This window comes from Meriones unguiculatus, chromosome 4, assembly GCF_030254825.1.
Source record: "Meriones unguiculatus strain TT.TT164.6M chromosome 4, Bangor_MerUng_6.1, whole genome shotgun sequence".
Lineage (NCBI taxonomy): Eukaryota > Metazoa > Chordata > Mammalia > Rodentia > Muridae > Meriones > Meriones unguiculatus.
The window spans coordinates 100,078,385-100,106,120 of record NC_083352.1 but is presented as its reverse complement, the minus strand read 5'-3'; the positions used below and the strand labels follow the sequence as shown (position 1 = coordinate 100,106,120).

At 51.4% G+C, this 27,736-nt stretch overlaps 1 protein-coding gene across 2 annotated transcripts; it reads right to left on the bottom strand.

Annotated features, from left to right (window-relative positions):
- Positions 1–581: 581 nt before the first annotated feature.
- Ulk1 (unc-51 like autophagy activating kinase 1) lies at positions 582–27,291 on the bottom strand. Of its 2 annotated transcripts, none has more exons than XM_021644903.2 (28): positions 27,157–27,291; positions 26,693–26,785; positions 26,571–26,612; positions 16,397–16,429; positions 16,140–16,176; positions 13,129–13,302; positions 12,958–13,031; positions 12,383–12,484; positions 11,080–11,138; positions 10,915–10,997; positions 10,526–10,576; positions 10,110–10,198; positions 9,183–9,330; positions 8,606–8,666; positions 8,315–8,404; positions 7,821–7,946; positions 7,379–7,524; positions 7,173–7,277; positions 6,268–6,536; positions 5,394–5,587; positions 5,004–5,113; positions 4,777–4,920; positions 4,074–4,264; positions 3,749–3,921; positions 3,547–3,665; positions 3,095–3,252; positions 2,393–2,528; positions 582–2,318 (listed from the first exon to the last, which is right to left on the bottom strand). In XM_021644903.2, the coding sequence occupies exons 1-28, from the start codon at positions 27,265–27,267 to the stop codon at positions 2,263–2,265; spliced, it is 3,174 nt and encodes a 1,057-aa protein (XP_021500578.1). In that variant the 5' UTR covers positions 27,268–27,291; the 3' UTR covers positions 582–2,262. The 2 variants fall into 2 exon arrangements, with proteins under 2 accessions (XP_021500578.1, XP_021500579.1); XM_021644904.2 differs by having other exon boundaries at positions 7,173–7,259.
- Between the last annotated feature and the right edge of the window lie 445 nt (positions 27,292–27,736).

Here is a 27,736-nt window from a genome sequence, read left to right as displayed (position 1 = left end):
CATGTCTGAGGCCAGACTGGGCTATGTGAGACCCTTACTTATGGTCACTTTCATCAGTGTTGGGAAACTGGTTGAAAGAACACCACACTTGCTACTAAGTTTAGAAAAGGGGAAAAAAAAAAGACTGCAAGCAAAGCCAGGTGTAATAGAGCATCCCACAGTCTCAGCTAATCCTGAGTCTGAGGCAGGGGATGAAAGATGATTCGATCCTAGGAATTAATGTCCTGTCTCTCAAAAGGGGCCCATGCCACCACTCTATAAGCAGTCAGAAGACTCCTTGCAAGAAACATGCACCTCACATGTGAAGCCTTTAGCCTGATGTATTTCCAAAGGAACCAAAAACTAGTGTCCTCAGGTAGCCTGGAGAATTGCCCCACTTCCTGTAGATTCTTACCTGGCTCAGTGGGCTACACAATGAATCCACCTATCTATTGCTGGATCAAAGTAGGGTTTGCTTCCAAAGCTAAGTGGACACAGCCAGGACTGTGAAGCCCTGAGAGTCCTTACTTTGGCTGGAACACACAGGCAGTCTGCAGAAATGGACCTGAAGACAGGTCCTGGATGAACACTGACACCACATCAATAATTCCAAATTTTATTCTTTTAAACTGATATGACACAGTGAAACGCAAAGGGGGAGACTCACAAAATTCATCTTAAAATTGACAGAGCTGAGTACTGCTTTAGAGAGCAGGTTTGGCTCATGTCACACACAGCCAGCCAGCCACACGCACACATGGCCACCCAGGAGCCATTCAGAACCAGTGGTGGGTGAGGACCCCTGCACCAGCCTCCCTGGTGGCAGTTGGCCACAAAGCAATAAATATAACATGTTACATGCAAGGGAGGTCATGGGTGACTAGGGAGGAGGCTGGTCTTTAAGATCTGCTTTCTTGTACATCCAAGCACAGTGGCAATATTTCAAGTATTGCAAAAAAAAACACGTGTTTTTGTGTGTTATGTGGCCTCTAACTCTGAACGTTGTTGTGGGACAGAAACAAGTATCTGCCTTGTGGACACTCAGATACTTTCAAGTATGCATGGACAGAACGTTGACAAACAGAAGACTAGCAGACCAGGGAGGCTGGGAAGTATTAGCTTGTGTCCACCCTGGAGCCTGGAAGACAAGCTTCAGCACAGACCCTGAAGGCCATCAAGCACAGGAGCCAGACTGACAGCAAAGCTCCAGGGGAGACATGTTATACTTCACCCACACCTGCCCACTGCACGGGGAGGACGACGGCTGGGCACTGCCCTTTCTGCCATCTAACAGGGAAAGGTAAAAGGAGATGGTCAGCCACACACTCACTCATGCACTCTACACTACTGCAGACAGCCTCATCTCACCCTCAGCCACACAGCTGAGGCACCATCCAGAGCACCGCTCTGCTTGCCCTGCCCCCACCCTTCCAATTCTTAAACATCTGAAGTTTCCTTTTATAAAGAAAAACTGAGTTGGGAGGGTGGGACACATTTTAGGAGTAAAGTGTGAAGTTGAGGTTAAATAGCATGGTGCATCACACAATGACTGTCCCAAATGAACATTCAAACATGAGGACTCTCTCTCCCACAGAAGGCAGGTCTGTTGTTTTCCAAGGACCAGACACAGGTGGAGGTGAACACTGGGCTATTTATACATATAGACATGGTCTGCATCTATACAGCATCTTGAAGGACAAGAGCCAGGAACAGGAGGCAGGTTTCCAGCAGTCTTCACTGCTGGCTGAGGTTCTCCAGTCTCTGTCTGCATAAAGTGCTCCGGTGACTTACAAAGCTGGGTGGGTAGTCTCAGAGGGTGAGGTTCCTAGAGAGATGGAGAGGCCAAAAGGCCACACCCTTTTTTCTTGGACAAGCAATGGGGCAAGTGAGCTGTGAGAAAACGCTCGCTTTGGCTTGGAGTCAACAACAGTCTCAGGGCCTTGTTTGTCCACAGGGCTGCCTTGGGCTCCACAGGTGGCAGGTGACCACACTCACCAGCCTACCACCTCTCAGCGCCATGCCTACTTGCCACGGGAGCCGGCTAGGAGGAATAAGTTCAGAAACTCCTTCCCAGTAGGCAAGGGAGCTGTCCCTGGCGCTGATGTCTACCTACCAGCAGAGACTGGCTGCCTAGGAATCAAGAGTTGCACCAGTCTACACAGGCCCACTGTGCAGCATCCCTGCTGGAGTTGGCTGGCAGCCGTCTCAGCACCATCGGCTCAGTGCTGGGGACAGTCTGCCAGGTCTCAGACCCTACCCTGCAGGCTGGCAGCAGGCAGACGGTCAGGCACAGATGCCACTCAGCAGGGCCGAGAGTCTCCTCTCGATGCACAGTTTGCCTGTGGAAGAGAAAGCATGAGGCAGGAGGCTGCACCTACCACCCCACCTCCGGCTGCCCGGGAAAGACACTCACACTTGGCAATGTTCTCAATGTCTGCCTGGTCCGTGAGTGTGTGCTGTAGCCCCTCCAGAAGTAGTAGGGCTTTGTGATAGCGTGGTACACAGCCCTCTCGGTGCTGAAACATCTCATCTAGGGCAGCCGACTGCACCTGCAGACAAGGGCAGAGCTAGGCAGGGGTGGCCTGACTGCTCAGCACACTGCACACTATGGATTAGCCAAGTTCATTTTAACTTCTGGGGATAGCTGAGGAATTCCCTAGATGCTCACAGAGCTAGATGACCTGCCTGCATGGCAGCCACTGTGTTGTCTGCTAGGTCTGAGCATCACCATCACCCCCTGCCCCAGATGCTCTGGGTGGCACTGCTGACAGTGCGCAGAGCAGAGCATCCATCCACTCAGAGTCATTTCTACAACTGGGGTTGGCAATAAAGCTGATCAGTAGATGGGTCACTGACCACTGAGAAAGTAGAGATAAGGAGGCCAACTTATACTTAGACCCTTCCTTTGGCAGATGTGTTCCTCATGTGAGGAAAACATAAATTATGTCAAAGCAGAAGCATGATCCACAAACAGTGTGGTCTTCATACATAGGCCTCTCATGTGAGTTGAGGCAAGTGAGAGCATCCCATCAAACTTCAGAGTCCTGGCACCTGGCAACAGCCTAGAAACAATGTCCCAAGCCTTGCCAGACACAGTATACAGACTGCCCCATACCATCTGCACAGCGTGGCTGAGGATAAGCCTCTCAGCAGTGACACCATGGATCCCATCCAACAGCCGTTGCTTGTCCAGAAAGAAGCGCTGGAGCCGCAAGCTGAGGCCCTGGCAGGACACCACGCTGGCTTTATACAGCTCATTTAGTCGGCGTACCACTAGGGTAGAAGTGGCTGTCAGCTTGGGAAAGCATGTGGGTGAAGGAACACATTCCACCTGGACAGAAGCTATCACCCCCAACAGCCAAGGCAAGATCAACCTTAGCCCCAAGCCACTGTCCTAGACAAACCCATACACTGAATCTGCTCTGAGCATGACGCCAGGCCCCATGTACTCACTCTGCCAACTGCTCTCTGGCATGGCCTGGTCCTAACCATGTGGCCTTAACTACCCCCTCTCTCAGGCTTGCTCACTCTTATCCCAGCACCACCTCCCTGAGCCCACTTCCTCACCCTGCTTCACAGTAGATGAAAGGCAGAGCTTCCCAGCTCGGATCTGGTCAATGGCAGTCTGTAGGCCTGAGGACAGCAGCTCAGCCACCTTCAAGTACAGTACTAGCTGTTCTGCAAAGCTAGAGGGCAACACACAGGTCAGAGGCAAGTCAGAGGCAACACTGTCTAATAGAGGCCATTTTCCTTCCCAGGCAACACCTACCCCCACTCTCGGCTCAACTGACTGATCTGGTCAGCCACCACACTTTCCTGAAGCTGGTACTCAGGGGCCCCGGCTGCCTCGCTGGCACTACCCTTCAGGGCTGCAATCTCCAGAACTTGCTGTGCAAATGCAAGTGTGAAGCGCAGACTGTGCAGGGTCTCCGTGTGCTCTTGCTAAGGAAGCAATAAAGGTCAGAGCCTCGGACACACAAGTGTGTGTAGGAGGGCTGAAAGGTTAATCTGCCAGAGGGGCACCTCTCCCCCAAGTCTTAAGCAGGCAACTTAGAAGGGAGCACCCATGCTTGTCACCTCCCCACAAGCCTCACCTCCATGAGGGTCTCCTCTGGGAGGTCAGGAGCCTCGAAGGTCACAGCCCCCTCCAAGTTGGCAGCAAGGGGGTCAGCAAGGCTACAGCAGTGGCCTGGGGCAGAAAGCTCAGGGGCCTCACCACAGGCCCCAGGCATTAAGTGACGGGCAGAGGAGGAGCCGGCAGAGCCCAGGGAACTGGAAGAGCCCACTGTAGGTAGATGGCTGGTAAGGGATAGGCAGCATGCCTGCTTCTCACTCTACAACCTCTGGCCCTCTGAATTCCACCTCTAGAGTTCAAATGTACCCCCTCCCTACATTCCTCCTTATCCTGATGTTTTAACAGGGGACACAAAGATGCCAGCACCCCTAGGGCTCCATCTTGGAGTACTCTAGCTCCCCAATACCTAAACCCACATCTACTCAGAGATGGTAGTGAAGCCATGTGTGAAAAGGGGTGGTGTAAGGCAAGACAACCACTGCCATCATTGTGAAGTGGCAGGACCCTCACGGATCTGTTCTGGATGCCAGCACTCCTGGCCAATATAGGTTGGCCTTTCAGCTGGACATGGAGACCAGCATCTTGGGAACCATCACTGTTCCACATCCATGATGGGAAGGCCCTAGACCTTAACACTTTAGGCCTCTGCTACAGAACGAGGGTTTGGCTCCAAAAATTCCCATCCGAGAGAGAGTACTGCTTTTACTTGGCACAGGCCTCACCTGAGAACATTCTGGTGCGGGTGCCCTGGGGTGGTGTGGTACCACTGGGTGGGGAGCCCACAGTAAATACCACAGGTGCTGGGCTGCTGGCCCCTCCGGCACGGGCTCCTGGATGCAGGGTCCCTCCAAAGCCAGCAGAGGGAGCTGAAGAACAAGGCAGGCTCAGGGATGGGTTAGGGGGTTAGGTTCAGACCCTCCACAAGTGCTCTGGCTGACCTCTCACATACCAATCTCCATAGGTTTCTCCTGCAAGCTGTCGGTGCTGCCTGAGTCAGAGGCCTGTGTCCCAAATGCAGCCTTAAGCAGTAGGTCTGTAAGGCGGCTGGTGCTGAAGGACCTGAGGTGGCAGCAGTGGGGAGGCAGTAATGTCGGGGGGGTGGACCTCTGGGTTCAGCACCTGGGGCCCTCTTTCTGCACATAACCATACTTCAGGCCAAGCATAAGGAGCTCCACTCCTCTAACTCACTTCATCTTTCAAACAAGGAAGAGAGGCTGGACTGCAAGTACCCACCACAAATTGCCAACATCTGCCACATTGGGCAGCAGCAGCACAAGATGATTTTGGTCAGAAATGGTGGTTAAGACAGCTCCAGAGCACAGCCTCCCACTCCACTTACCGGCCAAAGGGGCCCCTGGTGTCTTCAGCAGGGCGCAGGCCAGAGCCCAGCTGCTGGCCCTGAAAAGGACCCGCCTCTGAGAGGTCAGGCAGTGTGCGGTTCCGAGGGGGTGTCATTACTACACCCTGCCGAGCCAACAGGGTCAGCAAATTCTGAGAGCTGGGGGCTTTGGGGAAGTCGAAGGAGGGCCCAGCCTAGGGGAAAAGAACAGCACTAAGAAGGCCCAACAGACTAGCAGACCTCAGAAGCTACAGCCCACAGTGGGACCCACTGAGGAAATCCTTCCTTCCAGACCAAAAGGCTCTTATAACATGAGGTGGCACTGCTGCTTGGGGCCCCTTTTCCCAAAAGTAAAACTAAGAAAGGAGATAGAACTACACAACCTCTCTGAGGTGAGACTGGACTTCTGAGACTTTTAAAATGGAGTCTTAGAATGCAACCCAAGCTAGCCTCAATATTCAGATCCTTCTAAAAGCTGGCCTTACAGGGTTGTGCCTCTGTGCCTAGTCTGAGATTCCCTTCCTGTACCCAAACTGGCCTATACACATCTTAGTAAGCAGCAGTGACACCACACTCCCACAAGGAAGCAGCCACAGCCTAGTGAAGAGACATAGGGCGCTGCAGGGCCTGTCAGGGAAGCCAGCAGTCCCAGTTACATGAGGCCTCACAAAGTAAAGGTGAGAAGCCACTGGGGCTACAGGCCTCCCACCAGGAACCAGCTCCTCTAACCTCCCTTCCCTACCCCCAAGGCACTCCCAGGAAAACAGCCTGAGAGAGAAGCCCAGCAGGTAGCCAAAACACAGACACCAGGTCCTTTCCCACTTATCTCCCACAACAGACCTCAGTCCCTCCTAGGAGCTGGCCCAGCCATTACCTTGGTGGGAGAGCCTAGGATGGGGGGCAGGGGACTCCGCTGAAGGAAGTCAGGCAGCTTAGGTGAGCCACGCAGTGGCCGGCAAGACTGTAGTCCTGGGCAGGGCTGGGGTGCGCTGGCCTGGGGTGGGCTGAAGGTGGCTCCCAGTGGGTCAGTCGGGGGCTTAGGCAGCTTGGGGCGCACAACATGGAAGTCGGACAGGTTGGGGGCGCTGTGTAGGCGGCAGCCCAGGCCAGTGGTTCGTGGAGAGTGCTCAGGCACAGAGGAGCCTGGGTAGAGGAGCAGGCTGCATTACTATCCTCAGGTCCCTCAGCCAAGCACACTGAAAATGTACCATATAAGCTACCACCCCACTCAAGGCCTCTAACAACCATTCTGTGGATCCCTCACTCCATGAATACAAGAATCCTTATAGCTACCTCAGAAAGTCTCCACAAGAACAGAGGCACAAAAAGGCTTAGCAATCTGTCCAAAGCCACACAGCTGTAGAGTACAAGAAACTGAATAGCAGGAGACATCATCTGTGACCCAAAGGTTGACACTGGACTATTTCACAGTACTTCCTACTTTCTCCCTAACAACAGTGGCTACAACAATTGGAAGGAGGCGGGTGCTGGAGAAATGGCTCAGAGGATAAGAGCACTGATTGCTCTTCCCAAAGGTCCTGAGTTCAATTCCCAGCAACCACATGGTGGCTCACAACCATCTAAATTTAAAACATGAAATCTGGTTCCCTCTTCTGGCGTGCAGGTGTACATGCTAACACACATTGCATAAGTAATAAATAAATAAATGTTTAAAAAAAAAAAAAACAATTGGAAGGAGGCCCTAAGCAAGGAGGTCAGCTAGCTATTTCCCATGCCTGCTCTACAGATGCTCATGTCAGGAGCTATGCCCATACCTACCTGGTCGTGGTGACCTGCCAGCTCGCATATCAGCTCCTTGTGGAGAGGGCACTCTGCTCCAGCCTGGCCGCTCAGGGATGGTTCCCACTGGTAGGAAAAGTGTGGCTAGATCAGATCACAGCAAACAGAGGGGTCATTACACCCTACCCACCCACAGACGGGGAAGGAATGCCTACCAGGTCCCATCCTCATACAGACTTACTCACCTTGGGGAGAGGGTGTGTAGGGACGGCCACCTCCTAGCGACAGCTTCCTGGCCAACATGGCTCCATCAGTGTGGGAGGGGGGTGATGGGCTGGCCCGAGCAAAGCCCAGGGGGCTAGTGCTACCTGACCTTCGGATGGCAGAGGACCTGCACAAAGAGTCAGGGCAAGTGAAGTCTCAGCCACCTCACTGCCCCACTCACCTTCTCCTTGGCTATAATGGCTCAGTCACTACAGTCACTAACACAAGTTGCCCTCTGTAGCTTTTATGAAACACTCAGCCCACCCTACCATTTACTTCAGTCTAGCAAACACAGCTTGTCAAGAAGATGGGCTTCATGAGCTCAGGAGCCCTGTCTTCTCTCCCCCCATGTTACAAGAACAACCTCCAGGACTGTCCACAGGACAGCTGTGGCAGCACTTTCCTAAGGTCAGGGTCACTAACCGGGCTGTCTGGTGTTGAGTGGGCGACTGCAGGTTCTGTTCGATGCGCTGGTAGTTGTGCACCTGAGTAGGGACAGGAATGGGGACCGAGGCACCATACCTATTGCTGGAGAAGGGGCCAGGACGGCTGTGGAGAGAGGGTAACCACTGTAGGCAGCACTGGAAAGAGGCTTGGGCCCAGACACATCTGGATGGACAGTCTTAGCTTTGGCCAGGCCTGAAGAACTGACTTTCAGTTAGTACACACCCAGTCCTGTGTCTGTGTGACCCTTACATATGTGTTGCCTGTAATCTAACCTATAGAGAAGGTTCTGTAGGCAGTATACTTAGTGTGTTCCCCCATCAACACAACCATACATCAACAGGCCTTCAGTGGGACAGCCACACTGTCATGTCTGGCCAGATATGATTGAATACAAGACCTTTAGATACAACACATCTTGGCAAGAAGGGTAGCCATGACACTGAGGGTCACTGATGCCCATCTATGCTTACCCAGAGGGGCTGGGAGAACTGCTGCAGGTCGGAGAGGGAGATGGGGTGCGGCCATGGCTCTCTAGGCCAGCAGAGGCCACCAGCGAGCTCCTGGTAGCAGAAGGGACAGGCAGACACCTTTAGATTGATGCATGCAGACCCTAAACTCCCTCACCAGGCTTCCTTAAAGGGGCCAGCAGCTTTAGTTCTTCCCAAATGGCCTCATTCCCAGCCAGGACTGGGCCAGGCAGTATAGCACTGGTTACTTCAAAGGCCCGATTTATCCCCAAGCATAGGTCAAGAGGGACTCACCCACTACACAGCAGGCTGTCAGGTGGGGGCTTGGCACTGGCTGCCTCGGCTACTAGGTCACCTGTAGAAGATACACCATCTGGACAAGGTGTCCTCTGCTCTCCTTGGCTCACCTGACCCTCTCTCTGGCCCTCTGTGGTCTGTCCAATGTCCCTTTTCTCCCCCAGAGTGTGCAGTCTAGGCAGTGCAGTTACATGCTAATACAGCGGCTTTGTGGGGTCCCAGTGAAAGGACAGTCTACTCCAGGACAGAAGTGGACACTGGAATGAGCAGCGGATCTTTGAGCCACCTGTGTGCTGTATATACACCACCGGGACCATCCCTCTTTTTACTCTAGAACCTGAACACAGGGCTCTCCAGACACACCTGTGGTGGTGACATTCTTCCCAGAAAGCTCAAAGCTTTAGAAACCCATTTAAATTGCCCATAGGGAGACAGGCCTAAGCCCCATGCTCATGAGTAGAGGACTCTATAACCATGCCCGTATCATGTGCATGTACCCAGACTTATCCGACAAAGCTCCAATAATCTCCCAACAAATACTATGAGGTTGCCTGCCTGAGGAGTGGGGCCTGACCTGGAAACTGGGCTGGGACCATGACAAAGTCATCTGTGTCACAAGAGTCTTTGCTGCTGCCACCAGAGTCCCGGGAGCCCTGCAGAAAGCCAGGAGCATCGGCAGGGGAGGTAAGGGTCTTCTGCAGCTGCGGCATCTCCCCCAGGGACTGCAGGACAGAACAAGGCTGGTGAGCTGAGTCCATAGGCAATCAACCTCCCCAGGGATAAAGCAGACCACAGCGGAGCTCAGACCCATGCTGCTAAGCAAAGGGGCCTGGGCTTGGATACTCTCTGCAGCACATCAGAGCTTCTTCTCTTTCAAACATTAAAGACATGACCTTCCTTAGGGTTAAGAGTCAGGGGTTTAAACACACACTGCTTGGGAGCCTGAAGCTTCTAGCTATTTACTAAGAATCCATGTCTGGGGCTGTGTTCACCATCCATCCCTCTGCAACCCACCTCTCCATTTCTATACAATAACACACCAGGGGACATAGAGGTAGATGCTGTGAGGAAGGTGCCACTACAAACCAGTAACAACCAGGCACCATGTAGACAAACCTCCAGACTCCCAGGGCAGGTGACATGCTTGGCACAGCTGTGGGCCATACTTCTCATGGAATAAGCATCACCATAGTGAGCCCCCACCACCAGACACAGGTAACAGAACCTGCTCCCGATTATGGCAGAGCCCAGAGGACTGCGCCAAACCCAGACACTAGCTTATTACTGCCCAACCAAACACTACTGACCAGCTACACATTCAGATAGGCTCAAGTCCCACACGGGCAAGCTCAACAGGCTTGTCCCCAACACTAAGCATCAGTGTCATGCAGATACACAGATCATGTCTGAAGCATGTAAGGACCAGAGGCAGCTAGATCTATTTCTGCATAACCATCAGTATACATTCCATGGCCCAAAGAAACAGAAAAAGCCAACTCACCGGTGGAGAGGCCAAGTGGGATGCAGAACTGCTGCTGGAGCTGCTGCCTGACCCTGAGCTTGGATACGAGGGCACAGGCACAGGTGGGGCTGCAAGGGGGATGTGGGTCAGTGTGCACACTGCTGGACCCCACTACAGCTCTGGGGACTTGGTTGCCTTTGATTGGCACCAGTACTCCAGTTCTTACCAGTAACAAGCATCCAGCATCAGGTTACACCACCTGGCACTGACACCTCCAAGTACCCCCACACCCACAACACCACAGCAACCTATGTACAAAGTGGCCTTAAAGCAGAGGCAGAACTGGTACCCCTTCCTTTTATCCAGGGTGTCCCCCAAGATAGCAATGTATTACCTACATATACTGGAGAACATATCACAAGCCCTGTTTGTGCCCAAGACCCCCAGAGACTCACACTTCTTGATAGGGGTGCTGGCATCTAAGAAAGGGTGATGGAAAAATTCATCTGTGGAAAAATAAGTGAATTATCTTGATGCCCCTGACACAGACAGCCTGACCCCAAAGCCCTGAGTCAAGGCCAGGCCCCAGCTACTTAGGCAGAGTCAGAGTCCCAGATGATGGCTCCTGAGAACATCTGAACCCCACTTCAGCAGGATTCCATCTGCTGGCCTTGTTGAGGTTAAAAGGAGCCCAACCCAATGTGGCCCTGGAGGCCAACAGCAGCTGGTACACCACAGGACCTTGGGTGTTCACTGAGGCCAGCTAACATAATGGTAGCAGACATAATACGTAACAACAAGCAGGGCGGCTAAGGTTGCAGGGTGCCAGCTGGCCTGTGCTCACCAAAGTCCATGCGGTCCTTGTGGTTGCGCTGCAACAGAGCTAGAAGCAGCTGCCGCAGGGGAGCTGACGTCTCCCGTGGGATACTGGGATAAAGAGAGGATGGATTTAAGTAAGTTGTCAGCTGCCGGGGTAGACCCATCCTGGGGAGTAGGGAGGTCTGCTTACGCAGGAACTAGTGTCTTGTTCTTCTCATAAAATAGGCGCAAGTCCTGAGGGCTGCTGGCCTGTTGAGATAGCAATGAAGAAGTTAGAACAGGTCCCTGCTGCCTACAATTGCTTAGCCTCTCAAGTGCATTCATCCCCAGCCATCCCATAGAGAGGATCACTAGGCAGCTCATATGCTATGTGCACACAAGGACAAAGGGAAGACAGGTGAGACAGAGGAAGTCACCAGACCCTCCAGCTAAGAAAGGGGTGGCCAGGGTTGGTATATATCCCAGAACTGAAAAGGGAATCCCTCAGTGAGTATCTGATGGGGACATATCTGGGAGGCTCACAGTTGACATCCCAGTGACAGGGAGTGGGGTTAGCTCCTGACCTGGATGGTCAGTGTTGGCTAGTAGGAGCTATTCCACACCTATCAGCTTGGGGTCACTACAGGCATCAATACCATGTCTTTCCAAAGCAGACACAACCCTTGGTTCACAAATTCCCCTGATGCAGACTTTGCTAACAGGCGAGGTATACATATGCTTAGGTTAACAGCTATATTTTAGAAACAAGGGTGGGTGGAAAGTCAGGAGACGTAACCCAGTGTATCCATATTAAGACATGCCTCTGACCTGTGATGGGGGTCATAGCAGAGGTGACCTTTAACTTACCAAGTAAAGAGGTATGGCCTAAGCCCTAGGTAAAAGGCTTATTCTTTTATTTATTTATTTTTATTTTTTATTTTTTTGGTTTTTCGTGACAGGGTTTCTGTGTAGCCTTGGCTATCCTAGACTCACTTTGTAGACCAGGCTGGCCTCAAACTCACAGAAATACTCCTGCCTCTACCTCCCTGAGTGCTGGGATTACATGCATGAGTCACCATGCCTGGCTTTAAATACTTTTTTTGTTTGTTTGTTTGTTTGTTTTCAAGGCAGGGTTTCTTTGAGCAGCCCTGGCTACCCTGAAGTTCACTCTGTAGGTTGGTCTGGAACTCATGGAGAGCCACCTGTCTCTTCTGCTAGGCAGGATATACGTGTGTGGCAGGGATGAGGAATGACTGGGCAGGGGCTAAGGCTACCAACTATTAAGGAATTGCAATATTACAGTGACTAATGGAACAGGGTATGACAAAGGTTTTCATCCACAGAATACAGGATAGCCACCAAGCCCAATACCTATAATTTCAAACTGATTCACCGTCTGACAACCTTGTATTCTTTCATGCTGGGGACACTGCACAGAATGCCACCCAAACTGACCCCTACCCTCTAGGGCTTTTGGGACTCACTAAGCCCTTAGTGTTATAGTGCTCACTCACCTGAAAAGGGGCCTTCCCTGTCAGACACTGGTAGACAATGGTGCCAATGCTCCACAGGTCAGCCTTCCCATCGTAGTGCTGGGACATGATGACCTCAGGGGCCTACAGGGCGACAACACAGATCAGCACTGCTGCACAACAGTATGCAATAACCATTAACACATGCCAGGTACCAGCAAATTGGAATAGACACCTGCTAGGTACCAAGCAACCAATACACAGCACCCAACCAGTTTTGTTTTTCTTTTGTTTTTGTTTGTTTGTTTGTTTTGTTTTTTTTGATCTTTCAAGACAGGGTTTCTCTTGTAGCCTTGGCGGTCCAGACTTCACTTTGTAGACTCAGAGATTAGCCTGCCTCTGCCTTCCTGAGTGCTGGGATTATAGGCGTGTGCCACCACGCCCAGCTAACCCAACCAGTTTTGACATGACAAAATATCTGCACCCAAAATGAGGCCATAGCTTAGAGGGTCTGACATTCCTGTAAAGGATCTCAGGTTGGAGGCTGGCCCCAGCCCTGCCTGGCCAGGGTGGCTGGTGTTGATTTAAGTGGTCCTGAACCATGAGTGGGCACATACCATATACATAGGAGAACCGCAGAGTGTGGCCGCCATCATGTTACTCTGGAGGTACCGGGCAAATCCAAAGTCAGCTGCAGGAGAAGCACCCAGATGGCTTGAGCTGAAATTGCTGTGGGCAGGGTCCCCTGCTGCAGTCTTTTAGGGAGCCACCACCCAAACAGGTCTCACCAATCTTGACTCGGATGTTGCTGGGGTTGGCACGGCGACCCCCAGGATTGGACAATAGAATGTTCTGGGGCTTCAAATCCCGGTGGATGATGCCCTTGCTGTGTAACAGCTGCATGGCACCAGCAATCTGTTGGAGGAATAGCCTCACGGTATCTTCACTCAGTGTGCGCATGGCTGTAAGAAAAGGCAGGCTCAGGAGACTTGGGACACCATGGTCTCTCCCTGAACACACACAGGGTGTACGAGGCTGTGTGGAAAGACAAGCTCAGGGGCTAAGAACCAGTACCACACCCCCAGAGGTACACAGGACCCATCCATTCGGCAAGCCACTAGGCACCAAGGCCAACTTGTTTTGCAACCTCCAGAAGAAGATGGTCCTTTCTTATTTCAACCCCAAAGTCTACTGCCCCTCTTCTCAAACATCCTTGTCGACTCCCCCTCCACAGCAACCACTAACTGCTAGCTCTTGGTGCTGCTGATAGCACTCTGCTCTTCTTGGTTTGTTACTTCTCCATTGACACCTCCTAGGATCATCCACATCCTTATGGCAATCAATTGCTAGGCTTTATCCCTAGTTCTGGGATAGGACCTTTGACCTCTAAGCTCATAGTAGCCTCCAAAAAGTAAGTGTAAGTGAAAGAAGGTACTGGGGCTGGCGAGATGCCTCAGCAGTCAAGAGCACTTGCTGCTCCTGCACAGAACCTGGGTTTGGTTCCTATCACTCACATGGTGGCTCATAACCATCTCTAATTCCAGTCTCACAGTTTCCAATACCCTCTGGCAGGTGCCAGGTATGCATGTGGTCAGTCTACAGACAGACAGACAAACAAAACACTCATACACATAAAAACAAATTAAAAGGTTTTATTATTTATTTACTTGCTCTACATATCTATCTATCACTAGCATTTTTTTAAATTATTTTTTATTTTATGTGCATTGGTGTGAGGATTTTAAATCCCTTAGAACTAGAGTTACAAACAGTTGTGAGCTGCCATGTGGGTGCTAGGAATTGAACCCGGGTCCTTTTGGAAGAACAGACAGTGCTCTTAACCACTGAGCCATCTCTCCAGTCCTCTATCTGTCTGTCTGTCTGTCTGCCTCCTGCCTGCCCGCCTGCCTGTATATTTTGCTTTTTCAAGACAGGGTTTTACTGTGTAGCCCTAGCTGCCCTGGAACTTACTCTACAGGCTGGCATTGAACTCAGAGACCTGGCTGCCTCTGCCTCCAGAGTGCAGGGATTAAAGGCATAAATTACTACCACCCAGCAAAGTAATTTTAAAAATGCAAACAGAAGAGGCTGGAGAGATGGCTCTGTGGTTAAGAGCACTGTCTGCTTTTCCAAAGGACCCGGGTTCAACCCCCAGCACCCACATGCCAATTCCAAGGGATCTGACACCTTTACACTAAACAAATTTTAAAAATTGCAAACAGAAGGGAACTAGAGGCAGAGCCCTGAGCCCTCTATAGTCTGGATAGACTGGGTACAGGGTTCACAATAGCAGCTCAGTATAGAGATGACCAGATAAACTCCCTGGACAGGAAGGAGTCATAGCAAGTGGGCCCTCAATGATAACCAGGTCTGAAAGAGCAAAGTGCAAGGACCACCCAGCCAGAGGCTCACAGGCAGACACCAAAACATGTACACCTTAGACAGACACACTTGGCACATAGGAACTGAGAATAAACATTCACTTCAGATCCAGTCTGGGCTGCCCAACCCCTTTTGTTGGGACACCAGTTCACCACAGCCCAGTTACTTGACAGGTGGGCAATCAGGGAGCCTTACACTGGAAATGAAACACATGCATACAAAGGGGTCTGTACACACCCTGACACAGTCCAAGTTTTAGGTCAGCCCTGTATTGGCCTTTTCACCCTTCCCTCCTCCTTATAAACCTAACACCTGTGGAGCCTGGAAACTTGCCAGGAACCACCCAACTACTGAAGGTCATGGGTACAGCATGCTGTGTGGCTGCCCTGGGGACAAGAACAAATACAAAGCCAAGCGTGGTTCAGCCACGTGAACTTGAGCATGCAATGAGCTGACAGACCACTGCATCTGCCACCAGGAGCCTAAGACAGCACATCTACACCTACTCCACAATTGTCCCAACCCGGCACAGGGCCCTCCTAGACCCTGGGTCTTTTCTGATGGTTCAACAAAAAGCCAGTGCCCCAGTCTGGGGAGGTGTCCTGAGGTGCCAGTAGAGGGAGGACCCAAAGACCAGGAGACTGTTTTAAATGCCTGTGTCCCTCTGGAGTACCTACCCCCAAAAGAAAGCTAAAAGGTTGTCACTTCTGCCACAGCCTAAGACAGAAGGCACCATCTGGGACAGGCTGCTTTGAGCCATCAATCCCTGTTTCCTGTCTGCCAAGGCAAAGCATTCTGAATGACAGCCGTAGAAAGCCACTGCATCCCTCCAGGCCTTGGGCCAAGGTTCCTGCATTGTCTCCACTTGCCTCTCTCCTGCCCTCAGAGCACCCCATGAAAGAGATCCTGGATGTTCCTTCACTCACTCATCAAGACCCACCCACTAGCTGTCTTCCAGTGGGTCCTGAGCTCTCCGGCATGAAGCTCCCCTGCTCTGCTGGGGGCACCTCCTTAGTTTGTAAGCACCAGACACCCCACAGAGATCTCTTGGCCCAACTCTACACTTTCTCTAAAGCTGCCCCCTTGCCCTACCGTGAAAGCTATATACTCTCCTCTCCCTATGTTCGCACCTGCCAGTACTTGCTCGGACCCACATACCCTGCTTGTGCCTTCACCCCTGCCAAAATTGCAGAACCTAACTATTCTGCTTAAGCCACCCACCCAGCATGTGGGAGACACTCCATAAATAGCTGAGGGTGGTCACACACACAGCTAATAGCTGAAGGGCCTAAAGAGCTGGGCTCACTTCCTATTCAGTCCAAAATCAGAAGGATCAATGTCACAACCGAGCAGGGGTCAAATCAAGCTGGCAGTATCTTAGGCTAGAGCAGAACCCAGTTGGGGTGTGCCTACTCACTGTGCAGGTAGTCAGCCAGGTCTCCACCATTACAATACTGCAAATGGAAAGGAACACACCATCAGAACTTGGCCAAAGAACCTCCAGACCTTCAGCCTTACCCAGACTCTTTAACTCTATGCCAGATCCTTGGACCTGCCCAGAGCAGGTATCCCCAAAGTCCTAGCTACAAATATCAACAGTTCATGCTTATACCCACCCACCCTAATGCCCATCCTGCTGGGCCCTGTGCCTGCCCTGGACCCATGAGAACTCACCTCCATGACCAGGTAGACAGAGTTGGCCATTTCCTGTAAGACAGAACAAGCCATTTGAGATGGGAGAGTAACTTCAATAGTCTCTCATTGGACATTACTTGGAAAAGCCTTTGACACATGGGACCACAGGCACCCTCAACATGTTATCTACCTACAGGGCTTGAGGCACAGTGAACATGGCCAGGCCTACCTGTCCTTTGTGACCAGGACTCAAGTCTAGGAGACAGGATATCAGTGGCAAGTGGCTTTGGTGTAGATACTGTTGTTTCACGGTCATATTAAATATGGCCTCAAGTGTCTCAGACCACAGAGGATCTTCATAGGCTCAGGGTAGAAAGGGCCATGTGCACATGGATCACCACCTGTAAGGTGGCTCCTGCCTTGACTCTCAGGCCCAAGAACTGTTCTGCTCCTGGCTCTAGAGTCCATAAAACATGCTGGTACTGTCAGGCTGAGTCAGCAACAAAGCCTTCAGCTGCCCTGATCTTGCCTGGTGGGGCTATAAGGATACCACAGACTTCTCAGCAGGAGGCATCCTGGTCTCCTCCCTTCACTGGGGTACCTGTATGTGACTAGGGCCCATCCTGGCAAATCACTCCTTGTAATCATAACTGTAACAACTTTCACCTGTTTCCTTCACAAGAAACTTAGGACCCAGGGGTAGGTACCAAGTCAGTTAGGCTGGATCTCAACAACCTGCAATTCTTTCTGCAGGCAGCATGATCCCTGAAATGTAGCAGCCACCTGGGTGGAGCAGGCCTTGGGAACCACAGGAAAAAGGCCCTCCCTGCTACAGCCCACAGTAAGAAGCCAAGGCCCCACCCTATCCCCACAGCACTCAAAGAGAATCCACTCCCTGCTCTTCAGGAACTCAGCTGCAGATTTGAGGCACCTCAAATCTCTCTTCTAGTGCCTGGACTAGGGGTCTGCAGAAAGAGCCCTTCTCATAACCTATGAGGGTTAGATGAGAGCAGACACCCTCAGCCCCAGATTACCCCAGCACAGCAGCTAACCTGTTCCACAAGTCAGCTACCCCAAACATGTACTTAGATACTGAGAACCAAGGAACCCCAACTCCTGCTCAGACTCCCAGTCCCCACAGTTAATGCCTGCACATGAACCCCCATGAGTGACAGACATAAAGTGTCTAAGCGCCTAGGATATGAATGTACAAAGAGCTCACCCATGTGCCCCAGAGCTGCACCAGTGAGGTTAGGGAGCTCAGAAGTACACTCAGGTAGCCCAGTGTGTTCCCAAGATTGACAAACAGGAGTGGAGGCCAGGTAGAAGGCTATTCACAAAAACAGACCTAGACGGCTTCACAAAGGCCTGAGTACCAAGACCCCAAGTCCCTTCCTGAGCTTACCTGCCTGCTGGAGATGAGGAGCCTTGGCTTGGCCCCATTTGGCTCCACTCCAGCCTCTGCCTTCCAGCCCAGCTGCAGGGGACAGATACTCTGGGGCAGGCCATGCTCTGTAGAATCCCCAGTCTGAGCCACAAAGGAAGGCTCAGAGGAACAGACTAGGAAGTAAGTTAGGGGTTCAGGATAGAAGGACACAGTCTAGGTAGTAGTATGGGAACCAAAATGAAAAAAAAGTCTCAGGCCCCTTCAGCTTGGCTGAATTGAGAGCTTGAGGAAGGCTCAAGGCACAGAAAAGGTGACAGAGATAAGGAGCCATAAGCAGCCATTCCTGTACACACCCTGCTCTTCTCTATCTAAGAGGGCCTGTCTCAGAATCTTCAGCTCAAGCAAGGGAGGCTTCTTGCTGTGGTCACTTGCTGTGGGACACACATATACCAGAGGGTGGCAAGTGGAGACCCAGGCCTCTCCTTATCATTAGGACATTATTTATGCCAGGCCCCAACCCATTCACCCAGCCAGGACAAGCAGGGGCACTGGCAAGGACACTCAGACAAAAGATCTGGGAAGACAGAGATAGAGTAACTCCCTTAGAGCTATTAAGGATTCCCAACCAAGAGCTACCGATACCAGCCAGCACCCCTAAACCTATTCTGACACACAGCATCCTGCATCCTGCTTCCTTCCCTAAAGGCAAAGCTGCTGGTGAACCACAGGACTTTAGCAACTACATACACAGTCCCTGGCTAGACCCTGTTCAGCCTTTCCCAAAAGCACTCAGGGCAGAGTGGGTCCACAATTCACAACAGTCAACTTGTTGCCCAAATCTGACCTACTATCCCAAGAGAGCAACCTTCTGCCTGACAGTGAGTGCTCCTACCAGGCCTGAGCTGTGTGGCCTTAGTCCCCCACTGGTAGCTCCAGCCCTCTCAGGCCTGCTCCTTGTACTGTCTCTTGCCCCTGTGCTCTATTTTTTCCCTGAGCCCCACAGTAGACCAGGCAGGATGTTCCTCTACCAGCTTCACAAACTAACAAGCTAAGGCCCAACAAACCAAGAAACATGCGCAGCTCTGTGCAGCAGCAGGGCTCGCCCAGGCAGGCTGGCTTTCATGCCATCCTCCATCTCCCTGCCTGAGCCAACAACCCAACTAGTCCCAACTTGGAACTTTGCTGCTTGCCTTCCAGAGCCGAACCATGCTGTCTCCAGCCTAGAGGGAACAAGGAGTTGAGGTAAACCACAAAGCAAGACAACCTCCACATCAAATAATTCATTATGTCCCCTCCATTATGATGGGACTACCCTCCCTTGGAACAAGGGGCAGCAGGCAGAGGCCAGAGCACAGCCATAGTGGTCAGCTACCCTGTCCCAACCTACCTTGAGCTCACCCAGAACCACTTTCTCCGGCCTCTACTCTGCAAAATTGGTTTCTGCAAACTCTTAGGACACCACCAGACTCTCAGGAACTTCAAAGGCCAAAGGCCATGACTGTTTCCCTAACACATATTTCAGGATACTGAGCAGACAGCAGCCCTTCATTCTCAGGAGCGTCTTTCCCATCACAGCCTCCCACCCAGGGTGGTAAGCATTTTACCATGATAGGGAATACCCTAGGCTCCTAATATTGCCACTCTGCCAGTCGTCAGGTCCCATCACCCAGCCCTTATGAAGAGAGGAAGGAAACCTTATGAAGAGAGGAGAGTAGGCAATAGGCCAGTTATAGCTGGCAGCAGAGCAAAGCAGGTCTTTGAGGCAGACATTCTTTTTTGCTGAGCTTCCCTTCCTATGCAAGGGAAAAAGCCTGACTTACAAGGGCAAACAAAAATTAAGGCAGAGAATGGAAGCAGCACTCCTGTAGGAGCTGGGCCTGCTATCCGCAGGAATGCACTGCTGGTCCACAAGGCCAGCATCCTGGGAAGCTGCACGGGCATTTGGGCACGTAGAAGGCTGCCCCGCCCTAGACACTGAGATCTTTTGCTTAATAGGATCCCAGCTCCCCACCCTCTGCCTACTCCACTCTGGTCTGGTGATCTCAAGCTGGATCTGGCAGGCAGATGATGGGCACTGACCCACTTAACTCCTGAGGAGCCAGGTTTCTGGACTGCAGAAGGTGGCAAGGCTATGGGCACAGCAAATACTGAGCTCTTCTGGACAGCTGACAGAAGGAAGACCAGCTCATCGCACTGGGGTGTGACTGTGTATGTGTGTGTGACTGTGCTGTGAATGTGTGAGTGTGAATGTGTGTGTGTATATATGTGACTGTATATGTTTGTATGACTGTGTGTGTAACTGTGTATGTGTGCATATGTGACTGTATATGTTTGTATGACTGTGTGTGTAACTGTGTGTGTATGTGTGTAAGGAAGGTTCATTTCACCCCAATGGGCTCCGGCAGCAACCCTCTGTTGCAGCTCCCTGATACAGGCTAGCCTCTTGAAGGAGGCATGCATGAGTCCAGATAGGTCTTCACGCCTACTGTCATGCACCAACTTCTTGCATTGTGAGTAGTCAGAGTCCTCCCTGAAAAGCCAAATAGTGCAGGGGAACACAGAGTGGACCCTTGGGAATACAACTCCACTTAATTCCTCTGCAGAAATATTCTCCTGTAATCCACCTACAGCAATTCCGACACCACAGACAGAACACAGTCAGAAAAGTACATTTACTCCCCTCCAAAGACAGGACGCTTCCATCAGCAAAATGCCAGTCTACTGCAGGAAGCACATGCCAACCAGGTAGAGGACCAGAGCCTAACAGGGCAAGCAGGGGAGGGCAGGCAGCCTCTAGAACATGGTATTCCCACACAGCCATAGGCTTTATTGTGTATTTCATCACAAGCTTTGCAACCTCCATACTTTTATGTTATCTACAACTCGAAAGGTAAAAACCTTGGCCCAGGAGGTAGAAGAATCTGTCAGCAGGCCTGAAAACCTGAGTTTGATACCTGGGACCCATCTGATCAACATCAACCCAACATTTCAGACTTAAAAAAGATAAAGTAGGGGCTGGAGAGATGGCTCAGAGGTTAAGAACACTCACTGTTCTTCCAAAGGTCCTGAGTTCAATTCCCAGCAACCACATGGTGGCTCACAACCATCTATAGTAAAATATGGTGTGCAGGCAGAATGTTGTATAAATAATAAATAAATCTTTTAAAAAAAAGATAAAGTAGGGTGGGGGTTAGGGAGCTTGAGAGAGGGCTTATCACTTAAGAGCATTTGTTGTGCCAAGTGCTGGTTGCATTCGCCTTTCATCCCAGCACTTGGGAGGTAGGGGCAGGTGGATCTCTGTGTGTTTGAGGCCAACCTGGTCTACCGAGTGATTTGGGGGCAGCCAGGGTCACTCACACACAGAAAAACCCTGTCTCTAAAACCCAAAAATCCCAAAATTAAATAGACAGATAAATAGGGTGTCCAGCAAGATGGATCTGTTGGTAAGTTACCTACCACCAACTTGACAACCTAAGTTTGGAGTCCCCAGAACCCCACATGGTGAAAGGAAAGAATAAACTCCACAAAGTTATCCCCTAACATCCACACAAGCATGTGACACGTGTATGACCCATCCCATAACACACACAAACGTTAAAAAAATCTTTTAAATAAAGGGATGGTCCGGGCAGTAGTGCACGCCTGCATTCCCAGCACAGGTGGCAGAGCCGGGTAGAGCTCTGTGAGTCTGAGGCCAGCCTGACCTATGGAGCCAGCTCCAGATCAGCCGGGGCCGTTAAAGAGAAATCCCATCTCAAAAAACCTTATTTAATTAATTTAGAGGTGGGGCTGAAGAGATGGGCCAGTGTTTAAGAGAGCTGGATGTTCTTCCAGAGGACCAGGGTTTTATTCTCAGCACTCTCATGGGGCAAACACCTGTAATTCTAGTTCCAAGGGATCCAACACCCTCTTCTGGCCTTTACAGACACCAGGCATGGTGCAGACATATATCTAAACAATACATCCATCGATGTGAAAATAAAATAATTTTAATAAACAAGTTAGGCATGGTCACGCTTGTAATCCCCACACCTAGTAAGATAAGATAGGAGGATAACAAACTCAATGCCAGCTAAAGCTACATATGAAAAACCTGTCTGAAAGCCTTTAATCCCAAAGTGAAGGAAGAACTATCAGAAACTCAGGAGTTTAAGACTGGCCTTGGGCTACAAGAGACCCTGATTCAAAAGACAAAGAAAGAGCTGGTGTAGTTGATGGTGGGTGTGTATGCCTTTGATCAAAGGTCATGTCTTTGATCCCAGTACTGGGAAGGCAGAGGCAGGCAGAACTCTCACAAATTCAGGGCCTATCTACACAGTGACCTCCAGATCAGTCAGAGACACACCTGTTTTTAAAAGAGAGAGAGATGCATATTCAATTTTACAGACTACAAGACTGCTCACTTATCTGATTCCTAGCCTATTCATCTGGGTCCACAAGATAAGAACTACCTCCACAGCCCTTCATTAGTTTGAGGACAGAACAGCCAAGGCTACACAAGAGAATCCCTGTCTCAAAAAAAAAAAACAAAAAAATGCTGTCCACTGTGGGTGAGAAGGCCACAACCAAACCCCAATCACAGGCCAGTAATAACTACAGGCACTAACCCAGAAGAACTGAGAGCTGGTCTGTCTACAAGGTTGAGGTGAGTCACCTCTGGGCAACCTGGCAAGGCGTAGGGCTTCAGAGAACCGGCCAGACAGCGTACTAGTCTCCAGGGAGTCATCAGCAGTAAGGCTGGCAAGCAGGGAAGGACTGAGCAAGCCTACATCTACAACCGTGATTCTGGCAGTGCCCACTTCCCGGAGCAAGAACAAGCCCAGGCATTGGATGCTAGATGAAGAGAGCCCATTTCACCCTTAGTGAAGGCCATGTGTCCAGCTGCCTCCCCACATGTCTGCTGGAGTTGGAGGTTTAACTCCTAAGATTGTGAGGTAAGCATGCTCAAGGGCCTAGGTTCAACCATCAGCACTGCCAAGAACAAAGAGAAGCTGGTGTTATATGGTTTGGTTTTTTGAGACAAGGCTTCACCTGGCACTCGCTCTATAGACCAGGCTGGCCTAAAACTCAAGAGATCTGCCTACCTCTGCCTCCCAAGTGCTGAGATTACATGCACCCCACACATGGTCAGTGTTATGGTTTGAATATGAAAAACCAGCACAGGTTCACACATTTGAACACCTGGTCCCCAGCTGGTGGCACTGTGGAACCTTCTTGGCCGAAGCATGGCTGGAGGAGGGCACTTGCAGTCTTAGTTCTCTGCTTCCCTGATCAGGCAACACGTGAAAATAATCATGTTCCCACTGCAACAAACTCCACCCCACCTTTTCTGCTATGATAAACTATAGCCAAATTAACCTTCTTCTCCCTTAACCTGCTTCTGCCAGGTGTTGGAGGACACACTGGATACACAATGAGCACCAGGCTACTATGGTGCTACAGTGAGTCCTTGTCTCAAACAAACAAACAAGGGCAAGGGAAGACACCTATGTGTAACCTAACACAGATGAACTCTTTTATAAAGAGTCCACACAAATCAAAAACATTTGCACAGACAGTACTAAGTGGGTATAGCTTTAAGAACTTTAACTTAAATTGTCACCACAGACCCTGGTCTTTCACATTTGTTTACCACTACTCAAGATGAGGGCTAAGACATATTTTGCTGGAGAGATGGCTCAGCAGTTACCAGCACAGGCTGTTGTGCCAGGTGTGGTAGCCCACACCTTTAATGTCAGCACTCTGAGGCAGGTGGGTCCCTGTGAGTTCAAGACCAACCTGTTCCAGGACAGTAAGGGCTGTTACACAGAGAAACCCTGTATGAAATCAAAAACAAAAAACTCTGGCTGCTCTTCCCGAGGGCCTGGATTCAATTCCCAGCACCCACAGGATAGCTCACACCTGTTTGTAACTCCAGTTCCAGGGCTTCTGTCACCTTCACACAGACATACATGCAGGCAAAACATCAATTGAACATAAATATTAAAAAAAATAAAAAAGACAGCCAGGCACGATTGTGAACATCCTTAATCCCAGCACTCTGGGAGAAAGAGGCAGATGGATCTCTGTGAGTTCAAGGGCAGCCTGGTCCACAAGGTACGTCCAGGACAGCCAGGGCTACACAGAAAAACCCTGTCTCAAAAAACTAAATAAATAAATAAATAAATAAATAAATAAGACCTACTTCTAGTACAACTTACAACTGCCTATAACTCTAGCTACAAGAGAGGTAGCATACTCTTCTGGCTTATGCAGGCACCAGCACACACATGACATATAACTCACACATATACATGAATCAATAAATCCTAAAAAACAAAACAAAACAAAAACTCCACTAAGCCTAGTGGTGGGTGGTAGTGTACATCTTTAACCCCAGCAGGGAGGCAGAGGCAAGCTGAGCTCTCAGTTCAAGGCCAGCTTGTTCTACAGAACTAGTTCCAGGACAGCCAGGGCTACACAAAGAAACCCTGTCTCGAAAACAAACAAAAAACACTAGTAAGATTTGACTGAGAAGATAAGGTTTGAGTCAATACAACCTTGGGGGTGGACAGCTGCCAGATGAACACTGGCATTGCCTCTCTGGGGGCAATTTGACAACAGTCACTCAAACTACAGTAGGCACACCTCTTGCCCAGAGCTCCGACTTCTAGGAATCCATCTACATATCCATCCTAGCCAAAGAGCCCAAGGACAATCATGACCACATTTTGACTTGCCAGAATCCCAGAATAGCTTGTGTCCCTCAGGAGGGGGTTAGGTTAGTAAAATGAACCACAGTCAAGCTCCAGACACTACATGGCCTTAAATAACCACCACAGCAACAGAGAAGCAGCAAATACCACCTGCGCTCCACTCCCTTAACCCGTGGCCTGGACACAGGAAGGGGTGGCACAGCATGTGTGGCCCAACCATGAAATAGGTGACTATTTTACGGTTCACAGCAGTCCATCTCTGAACACTGATCCTGTAAGCTACCACTTATTTCTTCACTTTTTTTTTTTTTTTTTTATTTCTTCACTTCTTACCACTTCTTCAGAGCAGGTGAGACATAAGTGTGTAACAAGGGAAGCTTCTTCCCTTCTCCAAGATTGACCATGGAGGATAGCAGGGGTATGACAGGAATGGTACACACCTCCAGGGAGTAGCCCCAAAACTGTAGGGATGACTAAGATGAGAAAGGACAGCCCCCATCTGCACAGTGACTGAAGAATGATTTTAGATAGAGAGAGACAGAGAGAAAGAGAGAGAGAGAGAGAGAGAGAGAGATCTTCTGTACTGTTGGAGAGCTTTTTGACCAAATCTTTTTCTCTGGCCAAAGTGTGTATCTTAAAAAAATATCAACAACACAGAGCAACAACCCTCATGCTATGGGGTGAAGGGCCCTGGATCCTTGGGAGAGGGCAGGGACTGGTATTTCTCATCACTTCCTCTGGGCAGAGGAAGCCACAGCCTTGCCAATACTGGAAATGCTAGATGTCCTTAATCAGGTGGCTCAACTACTTGAAGCAGAACAAGTGAAAACCTGAGAGGGGAAGGGGGTAGCCCTCAAGTCTGCAGTGGATCTAACCCTGATCTGTTCAATTCTAGTGAGACTGCCATGGACATGCACAGGCAGGGGACTATGGGAACCTGGAGGGGAACACGGGTGCAATGAGAGCCAGAGTCTGTCCCTATGAAGGTCAAGCCATCTGCTCAGCCCTGGATTCTGTGAGAAGAACTGTGCTGATCTGACCCATCCTAGAGCACCAAGAGAGGGAGAGAAAGAAGCATGGGGAGGGGAAGAAAGGCAGGCTGAGGAAGGGCAACCTCCTGGACCCAGAACACAATGTCTCCAGCTGTTGCCAGGTACTCCCTGTCAACACTGAACCTAGGCCCTGCCCACATGTCACTTCATGACATGTCACAGCCCCCAAGGTAAAGTTGGAAGAGGAAATGGGGAGGGAAGAAAGGAAGAGAGGGGAGGAGGCCACCAAAACACAGCTGCCCGCTGGGAACTTCCCTCAGCCAGGGCTGGTCCCGTGGCCCCAGTAAACAGGTTTCAAAATCATTAGTCAGCACTTTGCTCGGGGACCAGCACTAGGGTTCCTGGTCCCCACACGCGGCAGGCATTCCGGGCCTCTAGCCCCTGACACCACTAGGCTGGGGGACCTGGAGGGTAGCATAGAGGATGAGTGGTCAGCTGGCTTGCTTGCTGAGGCAGGCAGCCAGCCATGAGGTGGTGGCATCCTGCTGTCGGGTTCAGTGGGCCCAGCCCCAACTGCTGGCAAGAAGGAATCTCCAGCAACCCCTCCCCCTCCCAGCCTCTGACGCAGGAGTGGGCTGGCCAATGCCAGGCCACTGAAGCAATGTCAACAAACAAACCCGCCAGCCCAGACAGGTGGGCCTGCCTGGGACACTAGACTCAGTAAGGGCCACTAGGTCAGACACTGAAGAGGAAAGGGTCCTTATCACGAGGTTCACTAAGCCCAAACAAACGATCTGAGCTACGCAATCGCGGGAGATTCATTGAAACACTAGCCTTCCTTCCCCCTGAGGCAACAGATAAGCTTGGGAGGTCCCAAAGACCTAGCAAAAGCCAGGCCAAACTTGAACCAGAGATGGAAGTCTCCGGAGCCCTGTGTGGCCTCAGAGTTCGACAAGCCAGCAACACCACATACAGAGCCCCAGCTCTTTTCACCTACACCAAATACTAATCTAGAATCACCAACTGCCCACTGTGGGCTCCAGCCCCAGGCAACCTACGGCCCAGAGACCGTGAATGGGTCACCTGCAAGAATAACAATACCCCTCCCCCATACCCACAGTAGCAGCCTCCGGCCTTACCTGGAAGTCATACAACGCCACAATGTTTTCGTGCTTTAGTTCCTAGGACACAAATCCAAGTTTCTCATGAGCGAGACAAGAACTGACCCACCTTCTCCCCCTCCCTCGAGGCGCTGGCTCACCTTCAGGATTTTGATTTCCTTTCCCAGCAGTGTCTGGGACTTGGCGAGGTTCTTTTTGTTAATGCATTTGACGGCCACCTCCAGGTCGTGCTTCTGAAAAGCCAAACATGGACCTTCAGGGCTGAGAACATCCCTCCCTCTGCCCCCCAAGGTGGGAACATACTGTTGGCCTAGAATGGCTTCCAAAGGGTCGTGGAATGGAAGCATGCCAGAGGCAGGCAGGTAGGTTCTCTCAGCTGGGCCTGGAATCTAAGCGGATGGAGTCCCAAGCTAGGTTCCCAGGACTGGTCTGATCTGACTTCAGGGATAGGGAATCCTGAGCTGCTGTCTCCTGGTTTCTGGAGCTAGAGTAGCAGGTGGGTTTCCGAGACTGGGGTCCTGAACTGGGTCTCTCTACGGACTCCCGGAGATAAGGTGTTGCGCTGGGGTCCGGGACTACGGGGGACCCCGGGAGCTTCACCCACCTCGCGGTGGCGACCCTTGAAGACCACTGCGAAGGCGCCGTGACCAATCAGGTCCTTGCGGGAGAACTCGAACTTGCCCACCGTCTCGACGCCGCCGCGGCTGGGCTCCATGGCGCGCGCGGACCGGGGGCGCGGGCCCGAGGGCGGCGCTCCGGGGTGCGCTGGGCTCAGGCGGAGGCGCCGGAGGCAGGCGGGCCTCGTACGCGGGGCGGGAGGCGCGGGGTCATCTCCGGGGCCGCGCGCCCCATCGGGCAGGCCTGGGCCAGGTCCCAGTCCCACAGGCCGGCGGACAAAGTGGTGCGCTGCCTCGGTGTCCCCGCGGCACCCTTCCGGCGCTGACAGTCGGAACCCACTCCAACTCGGCCTTCGGCTCTGACACACTGCGGCTCCGACTCGGCACTGACAGACGATACAGCTCCGAGCCCCGCGGGGAAACAAAAGATCCGCGGCACCGGGGCCTCGGAGCCTGAGACGCCGGCGCAGCCGCACTGCGCGGAGGCGGGGCAAGGGGCGGGGCCTGAGGAGCCGGGACCTTTTAGGTGGTGGAGCTGGCACGGGGCGGACCCGAAATGGAGGGCAC

Bases quoted from the DNA above. Each gene is read 5' to 3' on its own strand.
- Ulk1 (XM_021644903.2), bottom strand. From the start codon at position 27,267: ATGGAGCCCAGCCGCGGCGGCGTCGAGACGGTGGGCAAGTTCGAGTTC. The intron at 10,998-11,079 runs GTAAGCAGACCT...TCTTTATCCCAG, and splicing joins AACAAGACACTAGTTCCTGC to TATCCCACGGGAGACGTCAG. The intron at 7,278-7,378 runs GTGAGTAAGTCT...GATCTGATCTAG, and splicing joins CTACACACCCTCTCCCCAAG to CCACACTTTTCCTACCAGTG.